At 44.1% G+C, this 27,995-nt stretch overlaps 1 protein-coding gene across 1 annotated transcript; it reads right to left on the bottom strand.

Annotated features, from left to right (window-relative positions):
- Positions 1-67: 67 nt before the first annotated feature.
- On the bottom strand, positions 68-27,995 carry LOC142792727 (uncharacterized). The gene is made up of 5 exons (XM_075885657.1): positions 27,865-27,995; positions 27,731-27,807; positions 13,818-13,904; positions 8,819-8,842; positions 68-304 (listed from the first exon to the last, which is right to left on the bottom strand). The coding sequence occupies exons 1-5, from the start codon at positions 27,975-27,977 to the stop codon at positions 153-155; spliced, it is 453 nt and encodes a 150-aa protein (XP_075741772.1). The 5' UTR covers positions 27,978-27,995; the 3' UTR covers positions 68-152.

Below are 27,995 nucleotides of genomic sequence, written 5' to 3'. Positions count from 1 at the left end.
TTATGAAGTTCTCGTGCCTAGTATATCGGTGAGCTTTAAATTTCCTCTAAAAGAGATACACAATGTGTTTCCTCATAAATGGATTTTTTATTTACTTTGAAAGCGTCATGGAAGATTAGAGCTGGTCGTCATAATATTTCAGTTATGTGAAATTACTGGCATAGGTTGTTTAGCGTTCTATTACAGGAACTGTCATAGTGCTTCTGGTCTCGATCTTTAGCATATTGAAGGTATAGGTCTTCGCATTCTTTCGCTGCCTTGTCAGGTTCTGATACGCCGGTGTATAGGTAATAATTCTTTTCGACTGGAAGAAAACATTAACTCGTTAAACAGCAATACTGTAAAATTATAATGTACGAAACCAGGGAAATAACAAATATTTTAAAGTGAGGTCACATATCAACGCAAAATACCCCGTGCACACCTCATACGCAAGCAGTGTTCCACAGTTAACAAAATATATTTTCAATTTCGCCCCAAGGAAGAAAAATATTCTAATAGATTTGATAACTGCAAGATATAGCTTTCTGTACGATTCACATCACAGACACAAGCTTACGTACAAGTATACGTTTTCCCACACTTCTTGTATGAGAAGAAATGCAGGGATGTTTTGGCCTCATTTGGAACGTTTTATCCCCTCTAATGCGGGATGAAAGCTCACATACTCAAAAATTATTATTATACTATTTGTGAGGTATACATTTACAAAAATATTTTTTCTGTATTTTTGCAACAGTTTGTCTATTACCAACGCAAGTATTGAGGTATTGTTGTGTGCCACCTTAAAAACGAAATGTGGTACATCTAACGTCCTTTTCATATACATGTTACAAAAATGACACTTTCAACAACTACAAATTACCATAGCCCTAGTAAAGTACTCCAACGCAATCTTTACTTCAACAAGTATTTGCACCAAGGGTAAAGTAGCTGGTGCACTCCTAGAATAAAACATGTTTGTTTAAGTGGAAGACTACTTATATTTAAAGACCAGCTGTCACACATATCTAATGACTAATGTGGTTACTTCAAGAAAAAAAATACGTTGGAGATCTTCAGTATAGTGTCACACAGATGTGATAATATTTAGGTCGATAAAAATGAAAATGTATAGAGCACGGTTGATGAGAAACCCCTGGTGTCTTGTGAAGTCAAAATGTTACCGATTATCTCAACGACCGAGATATATATTCAACGTAGAAATAAAAAGCGTGCTCGAATTTTGAGTGATTAAACCCTCAGACAGTGAATTCTCTTCTCCTTTTATATTGATGGATACTCCGTGCTAAGGCCTGAGACCCGTAGTAGGTTGTCCCAAGTTAAATGCGCTAACAAAGGATCAGGTGTGTCCGAATCAGAAAAGGTGGAGAAGGCAGTCGATCACACAAAATCACTACGCGAGACCTTACTCGTGCTGTCCTACAAGTGCCGCTCACTGATCGAGCCAGGAGATACGCGGCTTTCTTAACTCCAACAACCAGCTGTCAACCAACAATGATGAGTTTTGGTCTTGAAAATGCTCCGTTTCGTTTCTCTCGCCTCATGAATGGGTTTCTAAGTAGCCCTAAGGCAATAACCGGGCCTTACGTGGGTGAAATAACTTTTTTCGCTCATTGGGGTGGATCAAATGGCGCATTCAAGAGACGCTTTCAGCCGTATGTGTATGACATGACTCACCGTATAAAGGCTGAGAAGTGTTGTTTTGCGATATCAATCGTGGCCATGAAGTAAAGGTCACAACTTAGGTCAAGATTTCAGGAAAGCTTATGAGCCCACTTTCTCAGTAGTAGCCAACTATCCACGGCCGAAAATAAAGACGGACGTTAGGGCGTTCGTAGGGCCCACTGTCTAATAAAATTATTACGTTTGAGATATTTCAACGTTGGCAAATGCAATTGCATATGCTCTCCGCAAGAGAGAATCGAGGATGGTTGACAACGAAAACGAAGCTGCTTTCTTATACGGGCTGTGCAGACACACGATGTTAATGATATATAAATTGTATGTGCGACCAATATTGGAATTTGGGTGTGTATTATTCTCGGGGGCCGCTGATTATAAAATTAAACCGCTAGTATTGTTATAGCGAGAAGCCCTGCGAATATGCCTGGGTCTTCCCAGGTTCGTGGCGAATAGTGTATTGTATCAAGAAGCGTGATTGCCAACACTCCTCTGTCGATTCCGCATTCTAACGGTTCAAACCTTCTTAAAGTTCTACAGTTTACCGGCGTGAAGATCAGAGTACGCATTTATCAACGACCCTGACTCTTTCTTTCTTGCACATTGGCCTCGATTTCATACCCCTCAGATAATTTTCGCTAAAAAGAAACTGGATTGCATAAATGTAGACATTAGCACAGTAATTGAAACTAATTTTTCTACCATTAACATTAGAATAAAGTACGATTAAATCTTCCCCCCACAAGCCAAGTTGCAATCTCTGAGATTTTTGACCACTACATTAAACGATTACTTGGTACATGCAGAAACAAAAAATGTAATAGCTACAGATGCTTCTGTCAACAATGAAAAGGCAGGTGTAGGAATTGCGTCTGATTCCCTCGGCTGGTCTTTTTCAGTAAGGCTTCCAGATTTTACTCCTATATTTGAAGCCGAGCTAGTAGCTATTATTTTAGCTCTTCGTAATGTTCCTACGACAGAGACCAGTGGAATCATCCTAACAGACTTACTTTCGGTGTGTGCAGCTCTGACAAACTCTGAACAATCTCGTGCCCTAGCAGCGTTCCACACATTAGCACCGCCGCATTTAAAACTCCTCAAATTAGTGTGGGTCCCAGGTCACTGCGGATTACAATTAAATGAATTGGCAGATGCTTCGGCACGAGCATCACTCGATGGACCAGTAATTTCAGTACTTCCCGAGTTAGAATAGTTATCAGGGGTTAGATATAGGAAATTCGCAATTTTTACAGATAGTTTAGAAAATATCACACAATGGACAGATTATCAGCACCTCAAATTTCCATGGAAAGCCCAGTGGAGTCCGTCAAAAAAACTTGAAATTATAATTTCTAGATTCCGGTGCCGTGTCCCCCCATTAAATTTTTATTTACACAGAGCTGGTCTGACACTTTCCCCCCTTTGTCCGTTCTGCGAAGAATCAGAAACTATTGAAAATTATTGGCTCATGTCGTAACTATGCATTATTCGGAAACGACTTTTAGATATTCCATTTGCGAAGCTAGGTTTAAATTTAACCGCAGAAATTGTTCTAAGTTTTGGTGCCTCTGTTTTGGGAAATTGCCACAGAGATGCATTCGATGCGGTGTGTAATTTTATTCAAGACTCTAAACGTTTTTCAACATAAAGCCCTCGGAAACAAAAACTAAAAAAAAACGGGTCGAAAAGTAATTTTCTATTCTGGATAAATCCGTGACATAACAAATTAATCGGGTTTGGCAAAACCAGCTGGCTGGTCGGCTCCCAAAATCAAGTTGTAGCTATTAGTGTCTACTTTTGTTATTGATTTTTTTCTCACTATCTAAATCTTTGCTTTATTTCTTTTTTTCCAACATACTGTCTTCACTATACAACTCCCCCCCCCCTTTTTTTTTTTCGTTGTAAGCAATAATGCAGTTATCGTTCATATGAGACTATTTGTTCTCTTGGCCAATCCCCCAGAGTGGGTATGAGCCATGGATTAAAGGATACAAACAAACAAACAAACAAACAAACAAACAAACAAACAAACAAACAAACAAACAAACAAACAAACAAACAAACAAACAAACAAACAAACAAACAAATATAAGCCTGAAGGCAGCACTGATCAGCCATCCAGTTTTAGAAGTGGCGGATTACGAGAATTGATGGTCCAGTGCGATGCAGGGATTAAGCTGTTGGTGCCGTTCTATGTCAGAAGGGTGATGCGCTAGCCAAAATTGTTCTCGTAATATGGCGCACAGTGCGTAAAAAGAAGAGTGTGCTTGAATTGTGTAGGCCATTCATAAATTGCACAGTTGTCTAGGAAGGGCCACATTCACTTTGGAGACAGAGCATTGTCCCTTTACCTCGCTGCAAACCGCGACCTTAAAGAGCTATCACATTGTAAACTGGAACTTCACTCTTCAGAGATATTGTTTTGTCATTACGTATTAGAAGGATGAATTGAATGGGAATACCGACGAGTTTACACGCTTTTTTTATATCGAGGAACGCTGTTCACATTGACTAAAATTGATATTTGTGTATTTTCGTGGAACAGTTTGTGAAATTGTATAGTGTAGCACATATCGTTTTTCAGCGTGAGTTCTGAGAGTTCCGCGTGTGAGATTTTTAGTGTATAGCCATAGTAATGAGAATAATTTTGTCATTCGTTTTTGCGTCTGGTTTATTCGGAAGGGACCGAGTGCTTGCTTGTGCAAGTGTATAAGCTTCAGAAACACTGACAAACTCATTTGGCAACTAACTAGACAATGCGTCAAAGGAAGGTGAGCTCCTGACAATCAACTGCGAGGAACAGACCTAGACCAGGTTATATCAAAGCGTGATGTCACCGGTACACGTGCAAGGCGGTGGTTGGCAAACAACGTTTGAAGTCCGTGTTGAAAAAAAAAAACGGAAGTTCATATTCTCAGGACTAAAAGATACGACTACGTATGAGTCTACCATTACCGAAGCTCCATGTACGCTTCACCACGGTGAATACGCAAACACAATAATGTTATAACTCGTAATATTGGAGACCTCGTACGTTGTAATGTACACAGCAGTGATTCTTGACACTGCGTATCTTTACGGCTCTATCTTCGTGAAGTGACAATGAGCATTACAAGTTTGGGTATCAGGTCTAAAAGAGCACTGTAACAATGCAAATATGTTGTAGGCATCAGACGCAGCAAGGTAACTGTGCAAGAACCTGTGCACATAGTTATGATATCGTGTTTCAAATCACATAAATTTTCATTGGTTTAGGAGGATTGTCAGCGAGAACTTTACTTTGATTTTTTTGAAGATTTATTAACCTCAGCCAAACGCACGGCAAAAGGGTTTCATTGTTTTTTTATTGTCTTCATTCTAGTATTCTCCAATCAGAAATTTCGCGCACTCTGTGATTAGGAATATCACAACATTTAGTTGAACTGCAGTATTTTTTTTTCTAAGGTTGCGAAAGTAACAGATAAGTACACTCTACTTACGCGATTCCCTCACACCAAAAAAAAAAAAACACCATGGTTTATTCACCAGCTCAAACGCTTGTCTAAGAAAAGGAAGCGTCTCTGCAAATTGATGAAACTTGGTAATAACAGGGCTCATTAGTCACCTTAAAATCTAAGCGCTGATGAATACTCACAGCCCCTAAAAGTAGCCTAAGATCGTTTTCTAAGCAACACCTTACATACAATGTTGAAGGCTAGCCGTCATTCCTCAAAAGAGTGTTGCGATCCCAGATAAAAATTTCACCCGCGACGCTGTACTGCCCGACCGATGCTCCAAAATACTTGATTGTGTTTTCTCAATTTTTTTTATTACCCACCACCACCAACGCTCCCAATGGGCAACCTTACGACCATGACTATCTGTGTCCTGTTCTCTTCTATTATGATGGTTTCCCAACAATATTAAGTGACTGAAACCATCGTCGGCACGAGGTAGTGATCAAACAAATGTGAAGTCTCTGCAAAGTACTGTGTGTTCTTCATCCACCATACTAATGAGAATTTTCAAGTCTTTCAATGATGGCGTTCTCCCATCTCAGTGGAAAGTTGTTAAGGTAGTTCCTACCCACAAATTCGGTAATGAGCATTCTCATCGAAACTGCCGACCCATTTCTCTCACTTCTATACTACGTAAAATATAAGAACATAATTTGGCTTTTCAGCTTACAAAATTTTTTAGTCCAATTTCTTTTTCACTCAATCGCAACACGAATTTCTCAAATAATACTCTTGCGAAATTCAGTTAATATTTTTTGTACACAAACTAAACAACATTCTTGACAACAGCTTCTTAGCTGACTGCATTTTTCTCTAGTTGTCTGAAGCTTTCGTGAAGGTGTGCCACGAAATGTCCATTTATAAACTACGACGGCTTAAACTCTACCTCTGCCTCGTAACCTAAATTAAGTTTCCTTACTAACCACTGACCATTTGCCTCGGCTAATGGAACTAATTCTGGGGAATATGCGATACATTTGGTGTACCACAGGGCTCCAATCTTGGTTCACTTCTTTTTCTAATCTATATTAAAGACCTGTCATCTAACGCCACCTCATCTGTTCATCTGTTTGTCGATGTTCAGTAACTTTTCGTGAAATCACTGGAGCTTACGACGTCGCTTTTCTTTAATCTGGTCTCACTGTTGTCTTTAACTGTTTCAAATTCGTGCGCGTATCAAAAAAGATGACCACTTTACTTCCTTATAACGTATACATAACTCAAAAACACTGTCACCTGACACAAGTACCTCGGCGTCCATATCAGTAACTACCCAACATGGAATACTCATTAACTATATTGTTGTTTGTAACGCAGATCACATGCTCGGATATCTTTGTCGTAAGTTCATAAGATCACCTTACATCAAACTAATGCTGTATAAAACACTAGGTCATACTAAGCTTAAATATGCCGCAATCGTTTGGAATTCATGTCACAATAATTTTGTGCATTCGTTAGAAATGATGCAAAATGAATCTGTTAGCTTTAAAACTACTAATTACGATCAGAACAAAAGCATTACTAACCTCAAATTGCCTTCACTTGCTTCTCGTCATGCAACACTTCGCTTTACTCTTTTTCACAAAATTTATCACCACTCATACTTACGTGAATTGCTAATCCTTCCGCAACGTGAGGTTTCTTGTTGTTTGGATGATGCCCATAAGGTTTGCATGCCGTCATCTCAAACTCAGTCAATCCGACAATCACACGTACCACGTACATATTGTGATTGTTGTTGCCTTTCCGCATTGTTTGAAAGAGTTTTAGATTGTGATACAGTTGTGACTGCAATAACAGATTCTTTGAATGCCTGTGAGGAGTTTTTTTGTATTTATTTGAAGAAATAGGAACATTTCACTGTCACCTGTCGCATTCAATTGCAACAGTGAATTTTGCACTATTATTATTTTGAAAAAATGCCCTTAATTTTTTCTTTTTAACAAAAATGTATCCTTCTGTTTACTATTTTTTCGTATCCCAATTTAATATTTCCCGTTTTTCTTCTTCGTGTCATATTATATTCTCTTGTTGTAAAACCAGAAACATTGTATTTCCTCTTTGTACCTAAAACTTGTTTGCTTACCATATTTTTTACCACTCCCCTCTTTAATACCTGTGGACCTCAAGGGTGAAAGTAAATTAAAAAAATGAAAAATAAATAAAAAAATCAATAAACTGATGTCAGTGGTGAGGTAAAAGTAAAATTAGGGCATAACTACGTTTTGTCACGGGTGCAAGTGCCACGATGCATGCGCTCATTACGGACTACTCTATTCGGAAACCCGCTAGGGCCCTGGCGATGCCATACACAATGATTGGACTAGTGTGGCACAGGACACTGAGAGGCTGGCGCACTTCGCACTACGCAAGCTTGACGCTCACGCACTGCAATCTCGTTTCCCACCAAAATGGTACTTGGAAATTTCCTTCGAAAATACTGGTCATGGTCAGATCGTAATTCTGACTAGAGCACAAGCACTTAAAAAATATTAAAAAACACGAGTAAGTGAGGGTGAATCCTGCTTCGTTGATGCACACAGCAACGTGAAAATGTCATGCAGCCGCTATATTACTCTTCGAAATTCTAGGAGGCTATTTTCACTCAATGCATAATTTCGGTTGTCTCACTATTCATCACTTTGTTTAGAAATGCATATTTGTGTCTCTCAGTACACACCGCCAACCAACAGAAGATAGCTTATCTATTTGTTATGTGTTGGCCAGGATTGTAAAGCCCATCGCGACATTTTGTCGAAAAACACGTTATTCTAACCACAGATGTGAGTGGCACTCAACTTTCTTGGACGCCCGAACTTACTCGGTGCGTAGAGTTGAGCAGACCACGGTTTGCCCCTACCGAGACTGGGTCATTTTTTTTTCGCAACGAAGTTCTTGAATGTTGAGTTTTAGCATCACGAAACTACCATATAATTGTTGGAGAAGCTGTAGTGGAACGCTCCGGAAATATTGACCACTTGATGTTTTTACCATGCACCTAAATCTAAGCGCACCAGTCTCATGCATTTTCCCCTCTATCGAAATTGCAGCTGCCGCGGCTGACATTCGATCTCGCGACATAAGGGTCAGCAGCCGAGTACATAAGCCACTAGACCACCATGGTGGGTAAACTTTTGCATCTTGAAATTCATCTAAATGTCCTCGGAATAAGCTCATCTCGTACAAATAGTACTATGGATTTACGTCAATTATAGTTTTAGCCATTGAATTAGAGAGAAGTCTCGTGCGATGACAGACGACCATCCACCGATAACAGGGAGAACAGGGCTCTGTTTCATAAGAAGGTGCCTCAGAAAGCAATAAGCTCGCGCTCTTCTTTTAACATTTAGCGGCACGCACAACTGCAATATTTGGTTGAACAGTTCACAGTCGTGTCTGCTTTGCGCAAGTTTTGCTTTTGAAACAAGCCCGAGGGGTGATTCATAGTATCTTTAAGTTTAAGAGTGATTCAGTCGGAGTGTGTAGAATCAAGAAGGAGTTCGTAAACCTAGGAGCCTAAATGGGCAATGTTGCGTCGAGTCATAAGCTACACTGTAGCCGTCGCGTATTTTATGAGAATTTTATGTACAGGACGAAGTGACCTCTGGGAGTTTTGAAAATTATTATTCACTTACCATGAGTGTATTCTCGATAGTCTCCTATTTAGAAGAAACAAAAAAGTTCGTTGAACGCTACTCGCATAAAATCTCATAAAAAGACGGGCACTCTCTGTAGTTTCGAAAGTAGAAACGTCTTTATTGCTGGTAGATATGCACTTTATAACATGATAAAACAAGCGCCAATAAGTACAAAAACTCATAAATGACACAAGACGAGCGTTTACTAGCAACTGCCAAATTTTCTTTTGAAGCGAACGCTAATAACTCGCATATACGTCACAACAAACACCTCTTTATTACGAACAATGTGAAATAAAGAAAGACTACTGCCATTAACCGATGGCATACAACCGGGAAAACATGCGTTAAGCCCCTCTCCTCCCCTTTCAAAAAAAGAAAAACTAATAAAAAAGTTGTACTGACTCATGTTACTTCCAAAAAATGAAATTCAGAATTTACAAGCAGGACAGACACCTGCTTTCTTAATTTGAAATGCTTCCATCATTTCTCTCATTGTTCGCTTCTAGCGCTGGTCAATAATTTTTGTTTCAGAAAGTTGCGGCTGGTGAGTGCACTCGTTGCAGTGCCTCGTTATGTGGGAGAACGGGTCCCTTTTTAGTGAGTTCTAATGATGACGAATGCGCACATTGAGGCAAAGACGTGCTTGACCAATGTATTTCTTTCCACGTGCGACATGAACTCTCTACACGACATCGTTTTTCACTAAATATGCCTCCTTCCACGTTTTATAATAAATTCATCTGTTTTCTCCAAGCTTTTCTTTTTGGCTAACCTTTCTACTGCCAGGCAAACGTTCAACAAGCTGTTTTCAGCTGAAAAAATAATCCGATCACCATTGCCAAACACAACTTTTTTTTCTACCAAGATAAAATATTATACAGATAAGGGATGACCACCATTCCCTCTTTTTCACGCCAAAATTGTCTGTCCCTTTCTAGCATGCTGCAGATTGTCTTCTTCAGTTCTCGGCGAATATATTTACAAGCCAATAGGAAACAATTATCTTGGTAACCAGCTTCCCTCAAGCACTCAAACTGCGGGGAAACAGTCTCATTCATGGAATTTACACACGATTTCATGAGGGTGGCTCTGATGCATGAAGTTGCGATCCTGTCTATCTTCGAATGTGCCGAACGATAGCTTCCCAAAGGATTTTCCGAAGATGGTAAAGAACGGGATCGCAACTTTATGCATCAGAGCCACGAGAAAGGGATAACCGATTTCGGCGTGAAAAAGAGCGAACGGTAGCCATTCCTTATCTGTAGAATATTTCACCTTGGTAGAAAAAAGTTGCACTAAGCGATGGTGTGCGCGTTGTTTTTTCAGCTGAAAACAAGTTGTCGAAAGATTTCCTGGCAGTCTAAAGGTTAGCCAAAAGTGAAAGCACGTAGGAAACAGAAGAATTTAATATAAAACGTGGGAGGAGGCATGTTTAGTGCAAAAAGAAGTCGTGAACGGAGTTCCTGTGGCACGTTGAAAGGAATACGACAGTCATGCCGGTCGTTGCCTCAATGTGCGCCTTCGTGAACATTAGAGATCACTAAACAGGCACCCGTACTCGCTCTTAGCGAGCCACAGCAACGAGTGCACTCACCAGTCGCAAGTTTCCGACAGGCAAGTTATTGACAAGCACTAGAAGCGGACAATGAGAAAAATTATGGAATCAATTCAAATTAAGAAAGCAGGCGACAAGTGCATCAGCCAGGCATCTGTCCTGCTTGCACGTTCTGAATTTGATTTTTTAGACGTAACACGAACCAGAGCACTTCTTTTCTGGCTTTTTTTCTTGTTTTTTTCGGGTCATAGGGGGGAGCGGGGAGTTCCACATGTTTTTCTTGTTGTATGCCATCGGTTATGAGAGTGTGTCTTACGGTATATCACGTTGTTCATAATATTACAGTAATTTGTGAATACGCAGATGAATGTTATGCGTATATCAGCTTTTGTTTCAAATTAAAAAAGTATTTGTTTCCTAGTAAGCATTGGTCCTGTGCCGTTAATGAGTCTTCATACTTATTGGCGCTTGTTTCATTCTAAACTTATATCATGATCACAACTTCCAGTCATCTTAAATTCACTCTAGACACTGTTAACGAAATCAGTCTCCAACTTCCAATATGCCGTAATGTTTAATTATGCCGCCAAGAAACTTACATTACGAACTATAAGGCACCGCCTAAGTGTACACGCGGGAAAAGTGTTGCAGCACCTCTCGAAGTTGTGCTGGCTGTCTTTCCCGACACCTTGGGTGAGGTGCGTCGCAGAACACGGGTATGTGCCAAGCAGTTGGTAAGAAGAGTACAACGAAAATTTGTAAAAAAGAAGATTTGGTGCAGAGGACTGACAAGATGTTGAATTAGCAGGCAAAAAAAGGATGGTAGAAAGTAAAGCATGACTTAACCTCGGGTATTGTAGTCTATTAAGGTGCCATGCATTTGGTATAGGAAGCAAGTAATATGGGGATGTGACGGGGAGCGATGTGAACCCATGCATGAAAGAAAGAATGGGAGAGAAAGTGTAGGGCGGTTTAAAGCTTTGCAAGATATAGTTTAGCAAATTTTCCCTGAAGGAGAGTGGCGGGGAGGACTGAAGTGAGGGTGAGAAGGAATAAATTGACAGATGTATAAGAGGAGTGAAGCACAGCAAGGAGTGCGAAAACGAATTGAGGGTGACGAGAAAAGATGCGTGTGGTGAAGGGGCCATGACACTTATTTTTCATCATAATCTTTGCTATAATTGAACAATCATAAATTCTCTGGCTAAGTCTCAGCAAATTTTGTTGAGGAATAAATTTATTCCTTATTATTGTTAAAAACAAGCGAGGAACTGAGAATCGTGCAACACTAGCGCACTCCTGAGTGTTGACGTAACCAGCAGTTGACTGTGCGAGCTTCTGCATTCCTGCGAAAAATATTGTTCGGTTGTCAGCAGCGCGTGAGATCAAGATATCTGAGCTTTCTTCTGCCCAGCACTGAAGCTGAGCGATTGGTAGCGGACACCGCCTGTAGTAGACTGAAACTGTCGCAGAACAGGACGGAACTGGTCCCTGCCCCATGTCACGTCATCAAGGCCATGGCGAAATGGCCGTTTCCAGAGGTGAGCGGTATTCACACCCGGCGACTTTAATTGGGCCTGTTTTGCGCGTAGATATTTTTTACGGCCACTTTTCATATGCGTATTGGCATAATAGACAATCTACTTCTAGTTTTCGCTAAAAACTAAAAATTATCTGGTGACCATGTCAATTCTCCTTGAAGAGGAATGACGCCCATGGATAAATATCTAAAGAAAGACGAACAGCTTGTTCTCTGTCTCTTTCTGCTGCGCTTACTGTGGGCTCTGACTCGCTAATAATAAAGGCGTTTCGTACAGTAATTCTTCCATATTTGAGACTAGTTTGATCAGTTAGGGTGCCTGGTCGTGAAGGGCTGCTCCTACACAAAATGATCGACTTTTTGGCGAAGTCATGAATAACTGGGCAAATTGTGCCACGTTTCTACCACTTACCCATGGAATGGCTGACCGATTTCACAGACGTAACATTTTTGGAAAGCTTTGCGGGTATATCACCGACGAATCCTACATAATATTCCCACTTATTATACCCCTGGGGCCGATCATTTGTTAAGCACGTAAACTGGAAGTAACAATTACGAAGCTTTGCTGCCGGGAGCCGAAACTAAACCTGTATGGAGGCAGGTCTGGTCAGGAGCTTTCTCCAATATGCGCTTTATATGGCGAGTGAGAAACTACAAAGGTTATTTTTCACGACCTATAGATCATTTACTACAGATAGAATATCCAAGCTAAAAAGTCTTTAACGTGCTATTGGAATGAATTTAGCCGTGCCCGTAAACCTGTGCTTTGGAGCCTGTAGTTCTCAATTTTCCAGTGCAAAAGTTTGCATAGCTGAGCAGAATTCCCTGTATGGAACCAAAATACTTACAAGCTAATTTACATTATTCTTCTTCTGTGTCGGCACGTGCATAAATGTTGTTACTAAATTAATGTTTTTTTTGCATTATTAGGGTGCTCATTCAATTTACTATCCATAACTGACTAAAATCTTAATTTTATGAAGAGTTCATTGAGCATCAAAACTTTATTTCAAAATTTGTAATGTTTTTAATCAATCGACGTCATTACTCTAAAACTTCGTAAGACTTTATAAGAGCATTCAATTCGTGGCCAACCCCCTTAGTGAGTATGAGCTCCAAGAGAAGGTGAACTAGAACAAAGAATAGTCAGAGAAAGCTTTCAAAAAGAAGCAAGGAGAAGATACAGAAATGCCTCACTCGGCTTTCGAGAAGTGGTGGTGCTTGGTTACCGGCTTCGATGTGTGCTCAGATATTACAGGCATTAAACCGCTTTTAGTTTATCTCTATGATGCACCACGAATCCTAGATAATATATAGGTATTATAGAGAAGCCACCGAACACTGAAGTGGGTCAAACTCTCAAGTGTTCTCTAGTGGGTCTACCCAAAAAAGGACGCCGCTCGCACTGGGAGTCCGTGCTTGGCCGTTACTGTCGCCATTGTGTATACTCGCTGTGTGCCTGCTAATAAACGCCCTAACAAATTGGTGGAGGTGCGGAGTACGTGAACGCAGTTCCCAGGGCATCAAAGGGGATCGTAGCACTCTCCACCAATTTGTTATGGCGTTTTGCCAATTTGTTATGGCATATAATTAATGCGTTTTTGTCTCAAATAGTACTTTCAGGTAATAATTTGCGATAAACGCCTCATAAAAGTCCACTTTATGGAACTGCATACCTCCCTGACCACAACATAGTGGTCGGAGCGTAGACGGAATGGCAGCGTATACAGTGATCGGACAGTAATTCTCTTGTTACAGTGGTTTTGCGAAATAGCGGCCCTACGTCACGGCGTTTCCCTCTTTCGGCAACAAAGAAGTATTTTGCTTAAAATATGTTGTATCTTTTTTATTTGTGTCACTCAAGAATGTCGGACAAAAGGACACACAATTCTCACCGATGTAAAAGGTTTTCGTGCGTTGTATCACAGCACAGCTCCAGCTTGAATCGTAATGAAGTAGCCTTTCACTAACAGAATTTTTGCCTGTGTTTGCAAAGAAATGAACATATCAAGGTATTAAATGCAAGCAAGGAGGTGTAAAAGTGCGCAAGTTGTGCTTATATTGCCTATATTTTTGATAAAATGTAATGTTGCACGTAGGTGTTTATTGTAAACACCTACGTGCCAATGAATATTTTCATTTGCTAATGATTTCGTTTGCTATTGCAAATGAATATTTTCTTGGAATATATATGGCTAATTCATACTGTGTAGCTACGGTCAGAGGTAGAGAGAGAGAGAGAGAGAGAGATAATGATGCAAAGAAAGACAGGGAGCTTAACCAGACGCACATCCGGTTTGCTACCCTACACTGGGGAAGGATGAAGGGGGAGAAAAGAGGTTGCAGAGAGATGAGAAGGTACACACGATCACGAGCACACTCGGGGAGCACACACAGTCTACAGGTGGTCGCTAAGGTTTGTTGACTTTAAGTAAAGTAGCAGTGCTTTAGTCGCTTTCTGCGCAACTGAAGCAGATGCCCAAGTTCCTAGTATCTTCTGCACACAAAAAATGGTCCGGGGTGAAGTTGATTCAAAACCATCCGGAGCTGGCATCGCTGTGTGTCGTAGCAAGCGCAGCTGCACAGGACAAGTTCGATGGTCTCTTCAGCTCCGCAGTAGTCGCATGTAGAAGTGTCTGCCATACCAATGCGAAAGGAGTACACCTTTGTAAATGCAACACCGAACCAAAGGCGGCATAACAGTGTCGCATCGGAGCGGGAAAAATGTGATGGTAGCTTTAGCTCGAGCGAAGGATCCAGTTCATAAAATTGACACCTTTGGAAGCTGGTAGACGACCAGAACGTGCATGTGAGATATCGAGCCAGCAGGTAAAGTTGTCTTCCTGCATCGTTCCTTGATAGAAGAATCGGGACTACACGAGTTTCTTCATGGGTTGAGCAGGCTGCATCATCGGCTAATTGATTTCCGGTAATACCGATATGTCCAGGCAGCCATTGATATATAATATCATGCCCTCGTGCTGAAGCTTCATGCCGGCCATGTCTTATTTCTTGTACCAATTGTTCATGACTCCTCCTACGCATGGCAGACTGCAAACTCTGAAGCGCTGCCTTCGAATCACAGAATATGAGCCATTTTCCTGGACGTTCTTGAACGAGATATTGTAAAGCAGCCCTTATAGCAGCAAGCTCTGATGCCGTAGATATAGTCATATGCGACAACTTAAACTTGATTGTCATTGCTGCAGCCGCAATTACAGCGGCACCTGATGAGCTGCTGGACTAGACGGACCCATCAGTGTATATCTGCGTTCGGTCTAAGTACAACTCATGTAATAATAGCAGTGTTGCTTGCTTCAATGCTACTCTGGAGTGATTGATTTTCTTTTTTATTCCCGGAATTTCTAGACGTACTTGCGGCTGGTCGAAGCACCACAAAGGACATGACATTCTCGCAGTTGGCGTATTTTCTGATGGAATGCTGTTTAGGTGCTTGGCTATGACGTCTGAAAACGTAGCACGTGGTCTTCCGGAGGATAGAAGGGCCAAGTGGTGGTCGGGGCTAGCATGTCAAATGCGTGCTCTGAGGCAATCCACAACTCTATATGTCCTGACCGGATGGTCTTTGCCAAGCATGATTGTCGCATAAGTAGAAACGCATCGGGGCAGTCCTAGGCAGATATGCAGTGCCTGACCCTGCAAACTCTCTAATGAATCAGTATTGGATTTGCAAGTGTTAGTCAGTACCGGCAAGCTGTAGCGCAATAGACCCAGACATAGGTCCCTGTACAGCTGTAGCATGGAGGCCACAGAAGTTCCCCATGCTTTCCCGCACATGAATTTCATTATATGCGCAATAGATAGCAGTCTCTTCTTCAAGTACGCACAATGCGTGCTCCACGAAAGACTTCTGTCGATTATTATGCCCAGGAAACGATGCGTCCGTGCTTATTTGACACTCTGCCCATTGATGTAATAAACAGGGTATGGCGTCATTGGTTTGCGTGTCAACGCCATCAACGCGCCCTTCACAGTTGATATTGTTAGGCCTTGTTTCTGAAGGTAGGCTTTTGTGAGGGTTGCTGCCCGCTGTATTCGTGCACGCACCTGAGGGCGAGTAACGGCAGCACTCCAGAGGCAAATATCATCGGCGTATATGGATAGGCACACCGACTTTGGCAGAACATTCACCAGACCAATGAGGGCAACATTGAACAATGTGGGGCTTAAAACACCTCGAGGTACTCCGCAGTAGGTGTAATGTTCAGCAGTTGTACCCTCATCTGTTTGCACAAAGAAACCCCAGCCAGTTATATAATCTTTTATCCATTGAAACATTCGTCCACCAATGCCCATTTCTGCGAAAGAAGTGAGGATGGCATCATGAGCTACATTATCATATGTACCCTTCACGTGAAGAAAGAGTGCCACTGATATTCGCTTGCGACTTTTTTCTTCCTGAACAAATGTCGATAAGTCAAGGACACAGTCGATGGAGAAGCGGCTGCGACGAAAGCCTGCCATGCAAGAAGGGTATTGGGTTTATCGTTCCAAGTACCACTCGAGACGAAATAGAACCATTCTTTACATCACTTTTCCGAGGCAGCTTGCGAGGGCAATAGGGCGATACGCTGTCAAGTCCAATGGTGATTTTCCCGATTTCAAAAGTGGTATTAATTGACTTATTTTTCTTTCTCGGGAACACTGTCGCTGAGCCAGGAGTTGTTGAAGGATGTTAAGAGTTCTTTTCTGGCATTTTGTCCAAGGTGTCCCAACGCACTATAAGTAATACCATCAGGACCTGGCGATGACATGCGTTTAGAAGCGACTAACGCACCTTCCAGTTCTTCCATGGTGAATGGAATGTCCATTTATGGTAATCGCGTCTCAGGAACGATCACGGCGTCGATGCTCTCGTTCATAATATTCCCGGCAACTCTCGTGCGAAATTCTTCAGCCACCTCGAGTTCTGTTTTTTCATGATGGAGTGCCAAAGATATAAAAGGGTGCCGTTGTTGCGGAGAGGAGTGAAGACCACGAACTGTTCTCCATATATATGACAGCGGTTTGTGAGGGTCTAGAGATTCGCAGAATGCTTTCCAGCGTTCGCTCTCCGGCTTGTAAATGTGTCGTTGAATCTTTTTCTGGGGCCGTCTTGCTTCCCTCAGATCGTAAATCGATCTTGTGCGTCTGTACTGTCGTTCAGCACGCCTTAGTATAGCTTGTATTCTTTCCAGTTCGATGGCAAACTGTGTTATTTTAGACAAAATAGTAATTTACATTTGGACGCTTGCATGGCTTCCGCTATGGTATTTTCCAGGCTGCAGGCGAAGCCTTCTTGGCAAGCGTCCTCAACACGCGATGTAAACATCGACCAGTCAGTGCCAATTACAACACCAGAAGAGAAATTTTTTATGATACCATCGATCGTCACGTAGGTGGGTATGTGATCACTCCCATGAGTCTCAATATCGCAAAACCATTCAACTTTGTGAGAGAAGCACCGTGACACCAATGTCAGGTCAAGGCAACTGCCATACGTGAGATCCCGCTGATATGTTGGGGTACCATCGTTCATGATGGAAAGGTCGTAATTGGAAGCGAATGTAGCAATGTTCCGGCCCCTGGAATTCATCCTAGTGCTCCCGCAAAGCGTGTGATGGGCGTTGAAGTCACCGGTGATGATCCAAGGCCTATCGGTCCTCATTAGGATGTCTTTTAATCTGTCGCAGTCAGATCACGGTGACGTAGATATATATCCACCAATAAGCGTGAACGAAACTGCATTCTTCTTTACACGAAGACACACGTACTGATTGTCGTCATTTGAACTTATTGGGTGTGAAAGATAAGTCAAGTCTGTGCGAATGTAAACAATTACTTTGCTCGTTCTTCGCAAGCGGATGAACAAAAAGCTTCATAACCGGATAATCTATAAGGCGTTGATACGTTTGGTCCACATATGACAAGTATAGGGAATTGATTGGCCCGAACACATTGGTGAAAGTCCGAGGTACGAGATTTCATGCCTCTGGCATTCCACTGAAAAATCGACGCACTTTTAACTTCAGTGCGGAAGATAAGATTTTGATGAGCCATTGTGCTTATACGACGTTAGCAAGAACTGGATTCAGTGCATCCAGTATTTGCAGTGCATTCTTAGCAGACGGAGATTGTATGCTGCTCAGTAGCGTGCGAATCGTGGCAATTAATGATTGCACGATTGCAGTCACTTGCCTGTTTTGGTTGGAAAGATCTCTAACCGGGATCGCGGACTGGCCGTCATGAAACTCCTTCGGTACGCTTGATGCTGCTTCCCTTTGAAATGCAGGCCACTCTGTCGCAGTTAGGGTATGCTCACAGGCTTTGTCTTTTACAGCCTTTTCTACGGCAAGTGGTCTGAGAGGCAAAGGAGGTGGTACTGATGAGGGATCTGGCAAACGTGTCGAGGAGGTAGCGGGCGTCCTTGAAGACCGACGTCGACGTGAACGACGCCATCTGACTTTAGCTGCGGCTTCTCGATGAGATGAGTGATCGCGCACCATCTCCTTCAAGATGGCAATTTACTTCTAAATCGGCGGGCAGTCCTTCGATGTAGCCTCATGGGGTCCATTTCAATTAGAGCATTTCTTGACAGTTGCGACGCACTTATCCGCTTCATGGGGCTCGGCGCAGCGGTGGCATACCACCGAATTCTTGCAAACGCTGCTCACATGTCCAAGTTTCATGCATTTACGGCACTGGAGAGGCTTTAGACTGAAAGGCCGCACAGCATGTCTGAAGTACCCCACCTTCACATGAGAGGCGAGTGATGTGCTCCTAAACGCAACCTTCACACAGCGAGACTTGCCTAGCCAGGTGACATCAACAATTGGAGTATCAATTGTTGACTTGACAAGAAATTGTAAGTCATTATTGGAAATAGCCATATTTATGTCATAGATCACGCCGGTTACTACATCACATCTCAAGGGAACATGAGAGCGCACCTTGTTACCGTCCAAGTCAGTTACACTGCGCAGAACGCCCAACGCACTTGCGTGCAAAACGTCAACAGCCAGTATATTCCTTTTGGCGTTCACTCTTATGTGCGTGATCTCATTTGGCACGAGCTTTTCCAGAGACCTCGACACAGACTGTCTGTTAAGGCGTTTCATGCTGACGGTAGGAAGTGCAGGCCGAAACAGGATGGTATAAGTGTTCGATTTCGGCGCTTCACTTACAGTTTGAATAGTTGAGGATGAGGATGCCCTCATGTTCCTCCTTTTCGCTTTGCGGCTCAGCACAGGTTGGAAACCGTCATCTGAAAAGTCCTCACTGCTGAGATAGTAAGCATGAGTATCTTCACTGTCGCTGTCACTCGCTTGTCCCATCCGCTTCCTGGAGGCGGCCGACGCTGACGCCGCTGGTGCCGGCAGGCGCCCGGGGTGGTCTACATCCATCCCCTCCAAGGAAGCAGCGAAAACCGATCAACAGACTTAAATTACCACTGAAATACGCCGGAGTTAGCAGAAGTAGCTCCTATCAAACACACTTCTTCGTCTTCAGAGGTATGATTCTAAAGATGTAATACAGCTTGCGTCTCGTCAACGCCGAACGTCGTGACCTGGAGTCATTGACGTTAAACGTCAAATCAGTCCAGGTTGTTGTAGACACCGCAATATCAATGGGATCGAAATTGGTTTTGGACATGCTGACCATTCATTCCCTGTTAATTTGAAACTTGGTGAATGTGGTCGCTGTGTATTGCGCTCTTTTAAATGAAGGCATGCATGGGCACCAGCCAAACTATAGGGGCCCTCATTTCAAAAACAAATAAGTGCTCACGTCGAGCGCTGCTAGAACCCAAAGTGGCATAGAGCCCGCTAGGTCATCGTTCTCATGTGTACATTCGCAAGCCACGAGCTGGAGCATAGAGTGCAGCATGTTGGATCGGACGTCGAGTTGCACCATGTGTTGACAGCTTGTATACGCTCGCGCTTAGGGTAATAAAGTTATCAACATCAGCAAATGTTGCATCGGCAAAGCTTCCTTAGCTGTGCAAATTTTTCGAGGTCTCTGCAGTCGTGCAGGACACGTATCTTTCTGTGTCCACGATACGGGCTGGTGAACCTATACAGAGGCATGAGTATTGATGATCGCAAGCGTTCACGTGGCCAGCCGCTTAGAAGTACATGGCTCGCAGAAACTAATTTAGTTCAAATTTTCGTTTCAACCCCAAAAACATTCCCTGACATCAGCGTGCAGTGTACACGCGATCTCACCCACACGTGCGGCTGCCACAACAGCGTATGGGACTTGAAGGGTTGTGCTAACAATTGTGTTCAATGCGATTCTGCATGTGATTTGACCTCCTTAACTGACCGTGACGCGGAGCAGCGAGCGATGCCGTTTATGATGCAGACGTGCGGCTGAACTCGTAATCCTCACCTGTTCCTTGCTTACTCAGTGACTGCATTAGACTCAACGATTCCGCTGTAGGTTCATCTGTTTCATGCTCTTTATTTATCTTTCTTCAAAAGTGAAGCTCCTCATGCCGACAGATTGCCGTTACCGTCGCTGCCGTCAAAGCTTCCTGCACCGGGCAAGCGCGCCGAGCAAAGCAACAGGCACGGCGGCAGATGGCTCGCGCTGCATGGTCATTAGCTAAGTTTTCAAGACGATATTCTTTGTTTTTACTTTTTATATGCTTTTTTCTAGTATAAAGACACTCATACAAAATATTGCGTGTTGTTATGGGGCCTCAGATATGAGCAATAATTCCTTTTAAAGACGATAGTCTTTCTTGGCAACCTTCGACGGAAACATTTTGGTCTGTCTGTCTGTCTGTCTGTACATTTGTCTGTCTGTACATTTGTCTGTTTGTCCGCTCTTAACGATACCTCAAATGGCATCAAACGGCCGACCCGATCCGCAGTGCGCACAAATACTGCTCAACGTTTAGCGTTCATAGTTGTGCGACTGTCGAATAAAAAGTAATTATTGCGCATATCCGAGGCGCCATAACAACACGTCAATGTTTTATATGTCTGCGTTTATACTAGAAGAGGTACACACAAGTAACTCTAAGGACTGCAGCGTTTATCGCGCTGCGCTGACAGTGCAACGAGATGCTCAAAAAGTTGTTTTCACGCTTTGCTACGACGACGCGGTGGTGACACTTGCCCGTCATTTTGCGTTCTACACCTTATCGCCTCCGAGAATGGCGCGCAGCTTGCTCCACGGGCGCACATGCCTTCCTTCGTTTTCGAAGATAACTGCCAGATGACGCTCCCGTCTAACGTGCCTCGATGCGCTCGTTCACCTCCGCTGCACGCTCGAGGCACTCTGACGCAGCGCCTCCAGAATACCATTCACCGATTTTCTTGCGCAGAACATCAAATAAACCTTTTGTTCACTCTATCCAGACTAACGTCTTTTGACAACATTTGCAGTGTAATAAGCAGATCTAAGGCTAATTTTTTTTCCGACATCGAGAAGGACGAATTCTGTCCTGAACCGCTTGCCACCCCACCACATTCACGAAAGTCAGCAGCGAGATCCGGCGCATAGTTGCTTGCGTGCTGTTTCTAAGGAGCATCGCTCATCAGTAGTATTCATACAAGGAAGGACTGCTAGATTTTTATGAGGAAATGCAATTATGCCTAGCTCCAACATAACTCCGCTGAGATATTTCCGCCACGGATATGTTGTAAAATATATACTGACAAAAAAGTGACGAGAAAACGTTTCGTGCTTGGGCGTCGAAGTGAAAGGTGTACACGTACCTCTCACTTTGCAGCGTGGTACGTAGACCACTGTGCCACAAAGTGTGCGTTGCCAGTTGGTTAACAGCGTGCCCATTGTATACACCATATACTATTGGTGGCCGTCAGAGCTCAGCGATTTCCGCGCGTTTTCATCATCAGCAGTGAGATGGCGCGAAAGAGACCCGCGTTGGACTCGCATGCTTTAGAGGTCGTGGCGCTGCGCACCAGCGCACTGTGACGCGCACGCACCTCCACATGGCGTGGTCTAAGTACGTATAGATGTTTTCTGGCGTGGTCGTTCACTCGCACGTGCACTAATCTCCGGATTCAGTCGTCGAGAATACATGGGGACACAGTAATGTTTTTAAACCTTTGTTGAGCTTCGTTTGTGGCATCATATTGTTTTGATTGCAGCGCTGTCCCCAACATAACGATACCGTAGCGTCACGGACACACAGCGTACGATGGACGACCTTCCCGAACTACAGCGTCGCCTACTAGAGCGGAGTCGGCTCTTGGGCATTGAGCCGTACAGCGACACACCCATGCGGTTGCGAGATCGGCCGTCATCAGAGCAAGACAGCGGCGGTGGAGACGATGCCTGCAGAAGCCCGCATGCGCCTGGAAGCACCCGTATCGAGACCGCGTCGCAGAACCTTCACTTGCGGAAGCTCCAGCCACGAGACTGCACTCTGTGTGCTCATACCATCGTGGCCATCGCGTTCGATAGCTCGACCCCACACTGCTCGGCGCTGTGTGTTGCTAGGGAGCTTGTGAAAACGGACGTTGTTGCACTTTCGTAAGTTGTGTGGCCCTTCAGCACACAATCGCATATGAATAACTAAGCCAGCCAGAGCACAGTAGCACGCAACTGGTCGCAACAAGTAAAGAAAAACACTAGGAAGCAGCACAGATTGCACTGATCGAGCCAAGGCAATCGGCGGGAAGGCGAAGATACACACGTGACAGAGCCCGGATATACTTGAAAGTGTAACCAAGCAGATCACTCACTGTAAGTGCACAGAACACAACTATCGCAAGAAATGCTCTTTTATGTTTCTCTTTTCTAGATTTCTACAAATCTAATACTTCGCTCTTTTTGTCACTTCTCTTGCTCTGACGTTTCACTGACGTCAAATGTTAGTACCTATAGCAGCCATTGGTACCGCAAGGTCGCTAGCAAACCTAAAAACTGTGACTTCAAATGGGCGTAATTGATCACAGACTTAAACTTGTGCTGAAATAGTTGTAAATCTGTGTGTCTAATTCATATCAAAGGAGAAAAAATTACAACCGGGAACTTCATTTTTGTTTCACGGCCCTTTTAAGCCTTCAGGCTTCATGCGCCGAGCTTTAGTGCGCTGAGAAAAGGCACACTCCTGCCCATAACTCGATATGTCAGCCCACATCCTAGCCAAATGAATCGTGCCACCACTCGACTCAAAGCTTTTAATCACCCTGCATGGGCAGCCACGGGGTGGTCATGCACCATATTTAATTCCGGGTGCCTGAGGTGAGAAGGCAGCCATGGTACCCCTTTGTCGCCTCTTTTCTGAACAAGTAGTCCACTTTGCTCAAGTTCTGTTGTTTCTGCAAGGTTGTGGTAAGAAGATGAGCAGAGTCTGAATTTCGGAGTATAACTCTCTGGACTACAGTTTTCTGTTTTGAAAGACGGCTGTCATGAGAACGATGTACACGTTGCCCGGTGTCAAATAAGGGTGCCGCATCGTCCTCCAATGCCATCGCTATTTTCTCAATTGTAATGTTGTCTTCAGATTCTTTAGTAGCAATGGAAAACAGTATCTCCAGCGAGCTGTCACTGGGGTAGTTCTCGCATTGAAGAGATACCATAGTTATGTTTAAGGCACGTGAAGAATGGACAGTCAGTATACGGCGCCCGACAAAAAGGGAAGTTAATGAAAAGAGGCTGCACAGACGCGGACTAAGCAGTTCGCATCTAAACTCTGTGAGCTTTTGTTCACCGCGAATGGCGCTGGTCAGTCAGCCGCATGGGGGAAGCGTTCTCACGGTGAGCCAGACTGAGAAATATGCGGTCCCTGTCACGACATCACTCCCGACAAGATAATGTGGTGGTGTGCTGTCACAATACGTGTGGGCAGACGGCAGCATCGTGTGTACTAACTCTAGACAGCCGACCGGCTGTACAGCCAGGCTTGTTGTCGCATGAAAGTATTTTTAAGCTGTACGTTGACGAAGTGCCTGAGTTCTTTTTTGGCCGATTTCTTGGAGAATGAGGATAGATAAGTGTGGGGACGCGGAGGTAGAGACACCTCGCTGAGGAAAAGAGAAATGTTTGCTGCATTGGGGGAGCATCGAGAAGAGATTCGTCCCACGAGGTAGTCTTGGATGAAATGGGAGGTATTTAATTGAAAGAGATGGAGAGGAGGGGAGTTCGGTGCTCGAGAACGAGGTCGGGAAGCGGGGACACAGGTTGTGCTTAGCGCCGACTCTGACCTAAGGTTGATACTACATCGATAAATTGGTGTCGATGTGTACAGTATACGAAGAACTCGGCAAGTGACGCCGACGTTAATACAGCCCAGTGCTTACAGTGCGGTCGGTTTAGTGGCCGCCCTATCCTTTGTAAATAAGTGTAAGTGTTTAAATAAACTGAAGTTTTCAAGGAAGTGAGCAACCGGACTTGTGCAGTCTTTCAACGTGTTGTCGTAGCCATCTGAACCATCGGGATCACACCCAGCTTCCCAATCTTAACTGCCGTACTCAAGGTACCTACGCACATCTTTACGAGCCCTTCTCTGAGCCTGATTCCGCAATTGAAACCCTGCAGCAGGAGAGCCTAACGCTTCACTCTGGTTGAAGGTTTGTTGGTGCTAAACATTCATGAGAGTGGCGAGTGGTCAAAGTGCACCTCTAACTCTGTAAACTCAAGATCCACCCTGAATTCGCCACCGCCCCACCACTGCAAGGCGTTCCCACTCCTACACAGTATAGCAGCTTTCAGCCTCCGTGAAAAGCCTGCTAATGAAGCAAACCGGTCGCAGTCCATCAGGGCCAGCTTGCAGTAGCACTGCGGCAATGTCAATGCCACTTGCATTCCTTTCAACTACAAAGGGTCGATTTAGATCTGAAACTTTCATAACTCGATCCTGGATTAAGAACTGCCGAGTGCAGTGAGCACTTTTTCTTGGCCCTCTTCTCACCACCATGACTCGTTATTCTTAAGTGCAGTGACTAGATGTGGTGTCAGTGAGAGGATCGGTATAAAGCCACAATAATAACGAGCAAGCCCCAAGAAGGCCTGCAACTGTATAATCGTGGTGGGTGTTTATTAATGCAGCACTACACACACTTTCTCTTCATTTGGCCTGCACTGCCCAGGGGATGCGACGTGCCCCAAAACATGAGGACTGATGGCATAGTTGCATTTTATCCGAGGTAATCACAAAGCCAGCATTCTGAATGCGCCATAGAAATTGCCTTACATGCTGGATATAGTTCTCGAGACTTTCGGAGTTAACAAGCGCATAGTCTAGAAATGCCATAGCGAAGCTGTGGCTTAATCCTTGCAATAGGCGATTCATCAGGGCTTGAAAAGCTTCCGGATTATCGCCACTCTCAGAGGCATACGTATTAGCTCACACGTGCCTGATTGCGAATAAAGGAAGTTTTCGCAATATTAGCCTCAGACCAAGAGTTCGGAAAAAGAAAACTCACGTGAAAAGTCACAGCTCGAGAGCCATGAAGTGCACAGTTCAATTGCGCTATCAGACAGTTCATTCGAAGCATTGGGTGAACAGGTACTGGGGTGAGTGCGTTCAATGGTTGGTAGTCCACAGAAAGCTGGCAGCCTCTAGATTTCCCGCAACAAGCACTGAGGCACTATACCACGGGCTGGTGCCAAGTCATATAAGGCCCTGCTCCAAAGCCCTGCTCCCGCATGCTTCAATAAGATTTTGCTTCATAGCATATACTGGCCGCCGACTGCCTCTCACGTGCTCACGATCAGTTTCAATGCAGTGCTGAGGGGAGGGGGGGTAGTACATCCAGGAATAGCAGTAAACAAATCATACAAGTAATCGATCATCTTATTAATGATTTTTTGCCTTCGTCGGCTGAAACAGCATTTCCTATGCCTGGTCCTAAAATTACTTCTTTAAAGGCACCCTGCAAGCAATAAGATTCGCTATCTTCTGCTACCCTGAGTGCAGCAGTTACACACCTGTCACTCTTAGTAAATAGCACAAAGCACTGTTTGTCAGTTTCAACAGTCCACCCACTGCTACATGTTGGGATATGTCTATCGAGCTCAAAAACTTTCTGCCAAGCACCATGGCCCGACACAAATCTGGCAAGCACTGGAAAAGTTTTATGCGGCCTCTTGTGGTCAATGGTACTTTTAGGAATATGGTTGACCACAACCTACATGTTGCTGATTTGAGTGCTCATTGCTGTGTTCCGAGTTTGGCGTCTTTTGCCTCGGCAACCCTTGCCCCTGGTGTTCCAAGTAAGCTCACACTTGAGGCTGTATCTAGCAGGGACACGAACGTAGTCTGCCCAATCAACACTCCCAGGAGAAGCCCCCTGCTGCCGGCGAAGGCAACTACTCACAGCACTGTCTCGAAGGTGCCCGCCACAGTAGCACCAACTTCCTTGTGTTTCGCGGGCACTGTGAGCGTATATGTTGATTGCGTTGCATAGGTAGCAGCGGTGCAGGCTGGTATACGCCGACCCGAAGGGCACTCGCCACCGATGTGACTGACGCTTACGCAGCGATGGCAGGTAATTGTACCGCAGTCGAGTTGTAGGTATCCTTGCGGCTTTGGGGCCGCTGAGAATGGAGGCATTTAAGCGGAAGTGGGGACCCTGTGCAAGAGGTTCCGGTGGTAGGACGGCTGTATTGCTGCGGAAAGCAATGACCAGTAAGATGTCGGCAACGGACGCTGCAAAGGCATGGCAGCTGGTGCCATCGTTAAACTGGGGCTCTTTTATGATAGGCTGGCCACATTTACAGCTGAGTGGAAGGCAAGGTTCTGCCCAACTTGATCGGTTGGATATGGTTATGGATTATATCGGAACCACCTCCAATAACGCTTCATCAGGCCATCAGCTGCTTTGTGAGCTCTACAAGACTGGCAAACTGCCTACCCTCCACCACATCTTGGTGTTGCAGGTACACTTGTCGCAACACACGGTGAGCCATTTCCTGTTTTTTGCACTTCGCCACCAATTCCATCATAGTATGCCATAATTGTGTGGATTGAAGAAAACTCGAACAACAAGGCCTTGAAGTCATGCCATAAAAAGAAGAAGAAGGAACGAAACACAGTCACAACTTCACTCTAGCTTCAAGGGAAGCAGGCACGACGTGGCGAGGCCTTTTTTCGGTGCCGGTACCAGTCAGAAGGTTTCCAGCTGTTCAGGGGATTCTTCGGTTGATTGCGTGTCACTGAATCCCGTTAACCTCAGTGACTTACTTCCCGAGAAACGTGGAGCGGAGCTACCTGTCAATTGGAATGCCGCCGTCGTGGGGCTTGCCGGCATAAGCTCAGCCGTCATGAGTCTTTCTCTGAGGTCCCGCGATTCACTCACGCTGTATGGTGGAGCCATTTCTTTGCCCCAACAAATGTTAAAAAAGCTCCTCTGGCACAGTCACCACATCCATGTCCGTTGCCATGTGGATCCCAGACGAGCTCCCACTTGCTATACTCGACTGTGTACATGACAGTCCACTACCATGTTGACTGCACACGCTACCCACCCTCTTTTCTCCGCACCACATATCCTAGATGCCCGACTCATCTTCTCTCGTATTCCCGCGTGCACACGCGTTGCTTGTCGGGTACACTAAAATCCCTAGATGAAACAAGTTTCATATAGGAACCTTACTGTACACCCAACACTCGCGCCATCTCAATCCTCCAGCAACAACCACTTACAGCCTCCGAGACTTGCGCCCAACACACGTTCACTACTTACATCAAAATATTCATCTCTCACAAAGCTAATTTCTCTTTCAAAACTACATGCAAAACTGAGGCAATTTCTATGTTATTACACAACGCCTTAATGCTTTTTTATAACACTGCTGTTTGTGAGGCCATCAAAAGATTACTCACCGCGCTCTTGTAGGACCATTGATTTTTGCGTGCCTGTGCCGCTAGAAAACTTCCATGTTTCTGGTTGAAAATGATAACTGCATAAAAAAAAGACATCATATTTTTTCTACAAACGTCTACTTCTCCCGCCTTACACAAGTCCGCCCGACTCATAATACTCTTGCAGAGTGACATGGGTGTCGTTGATGTATTTTCGGTGTCGCCAAGTGCATGTGCTATCAGCTTCGGTTGATCTGTAGTTCCACATATTTTCGTTTATAAGAAA

The sequence above is a fragment of the Rhipicephalus microplus genome, unplaced genomic scaffold (assembly GCF_043290135.1).
Source record: "Rhipicephalus microplus isolate Deutch F79 unplaced genomic scaffold, USDA_Rmic scaffold_236, whole genome shotgun sequence".
NCBI lineage: Eukaryota > Metazoa > Arthropoda > Arachnida > Ixodida > Ixodidae > Rhipicephalus > Rhipicephalus microplus.
This window is presented reverse-complemented; position numbering and strand designations above follow the sequence as displayed.

Excerpts from the sequence above, each read along its gene's own strand:
- LOC142792727 (XM_075885657.1), bottom strand. The coding sequence starts at position 27,977 with ATGTGGAACTACAGATCAACCGAAGCTGATAGCACATGCACTTGGCGA. Across the intron at positions 13,905-27,730 it reads AATGGTCCTACAAGAGCGCG|GCAAAAATTCTGTTAGTGAA; the intron begins GTGAGTAATCTT and ends TTGCAAACACAG. Across the intron at positions 305-8,818 it reads CTATCGAGAATACACTCATG|TCGAAAAGAATTATTACCTA; the intron begins GTAAGTGAATAA and ends GTTTTCTTCCAG.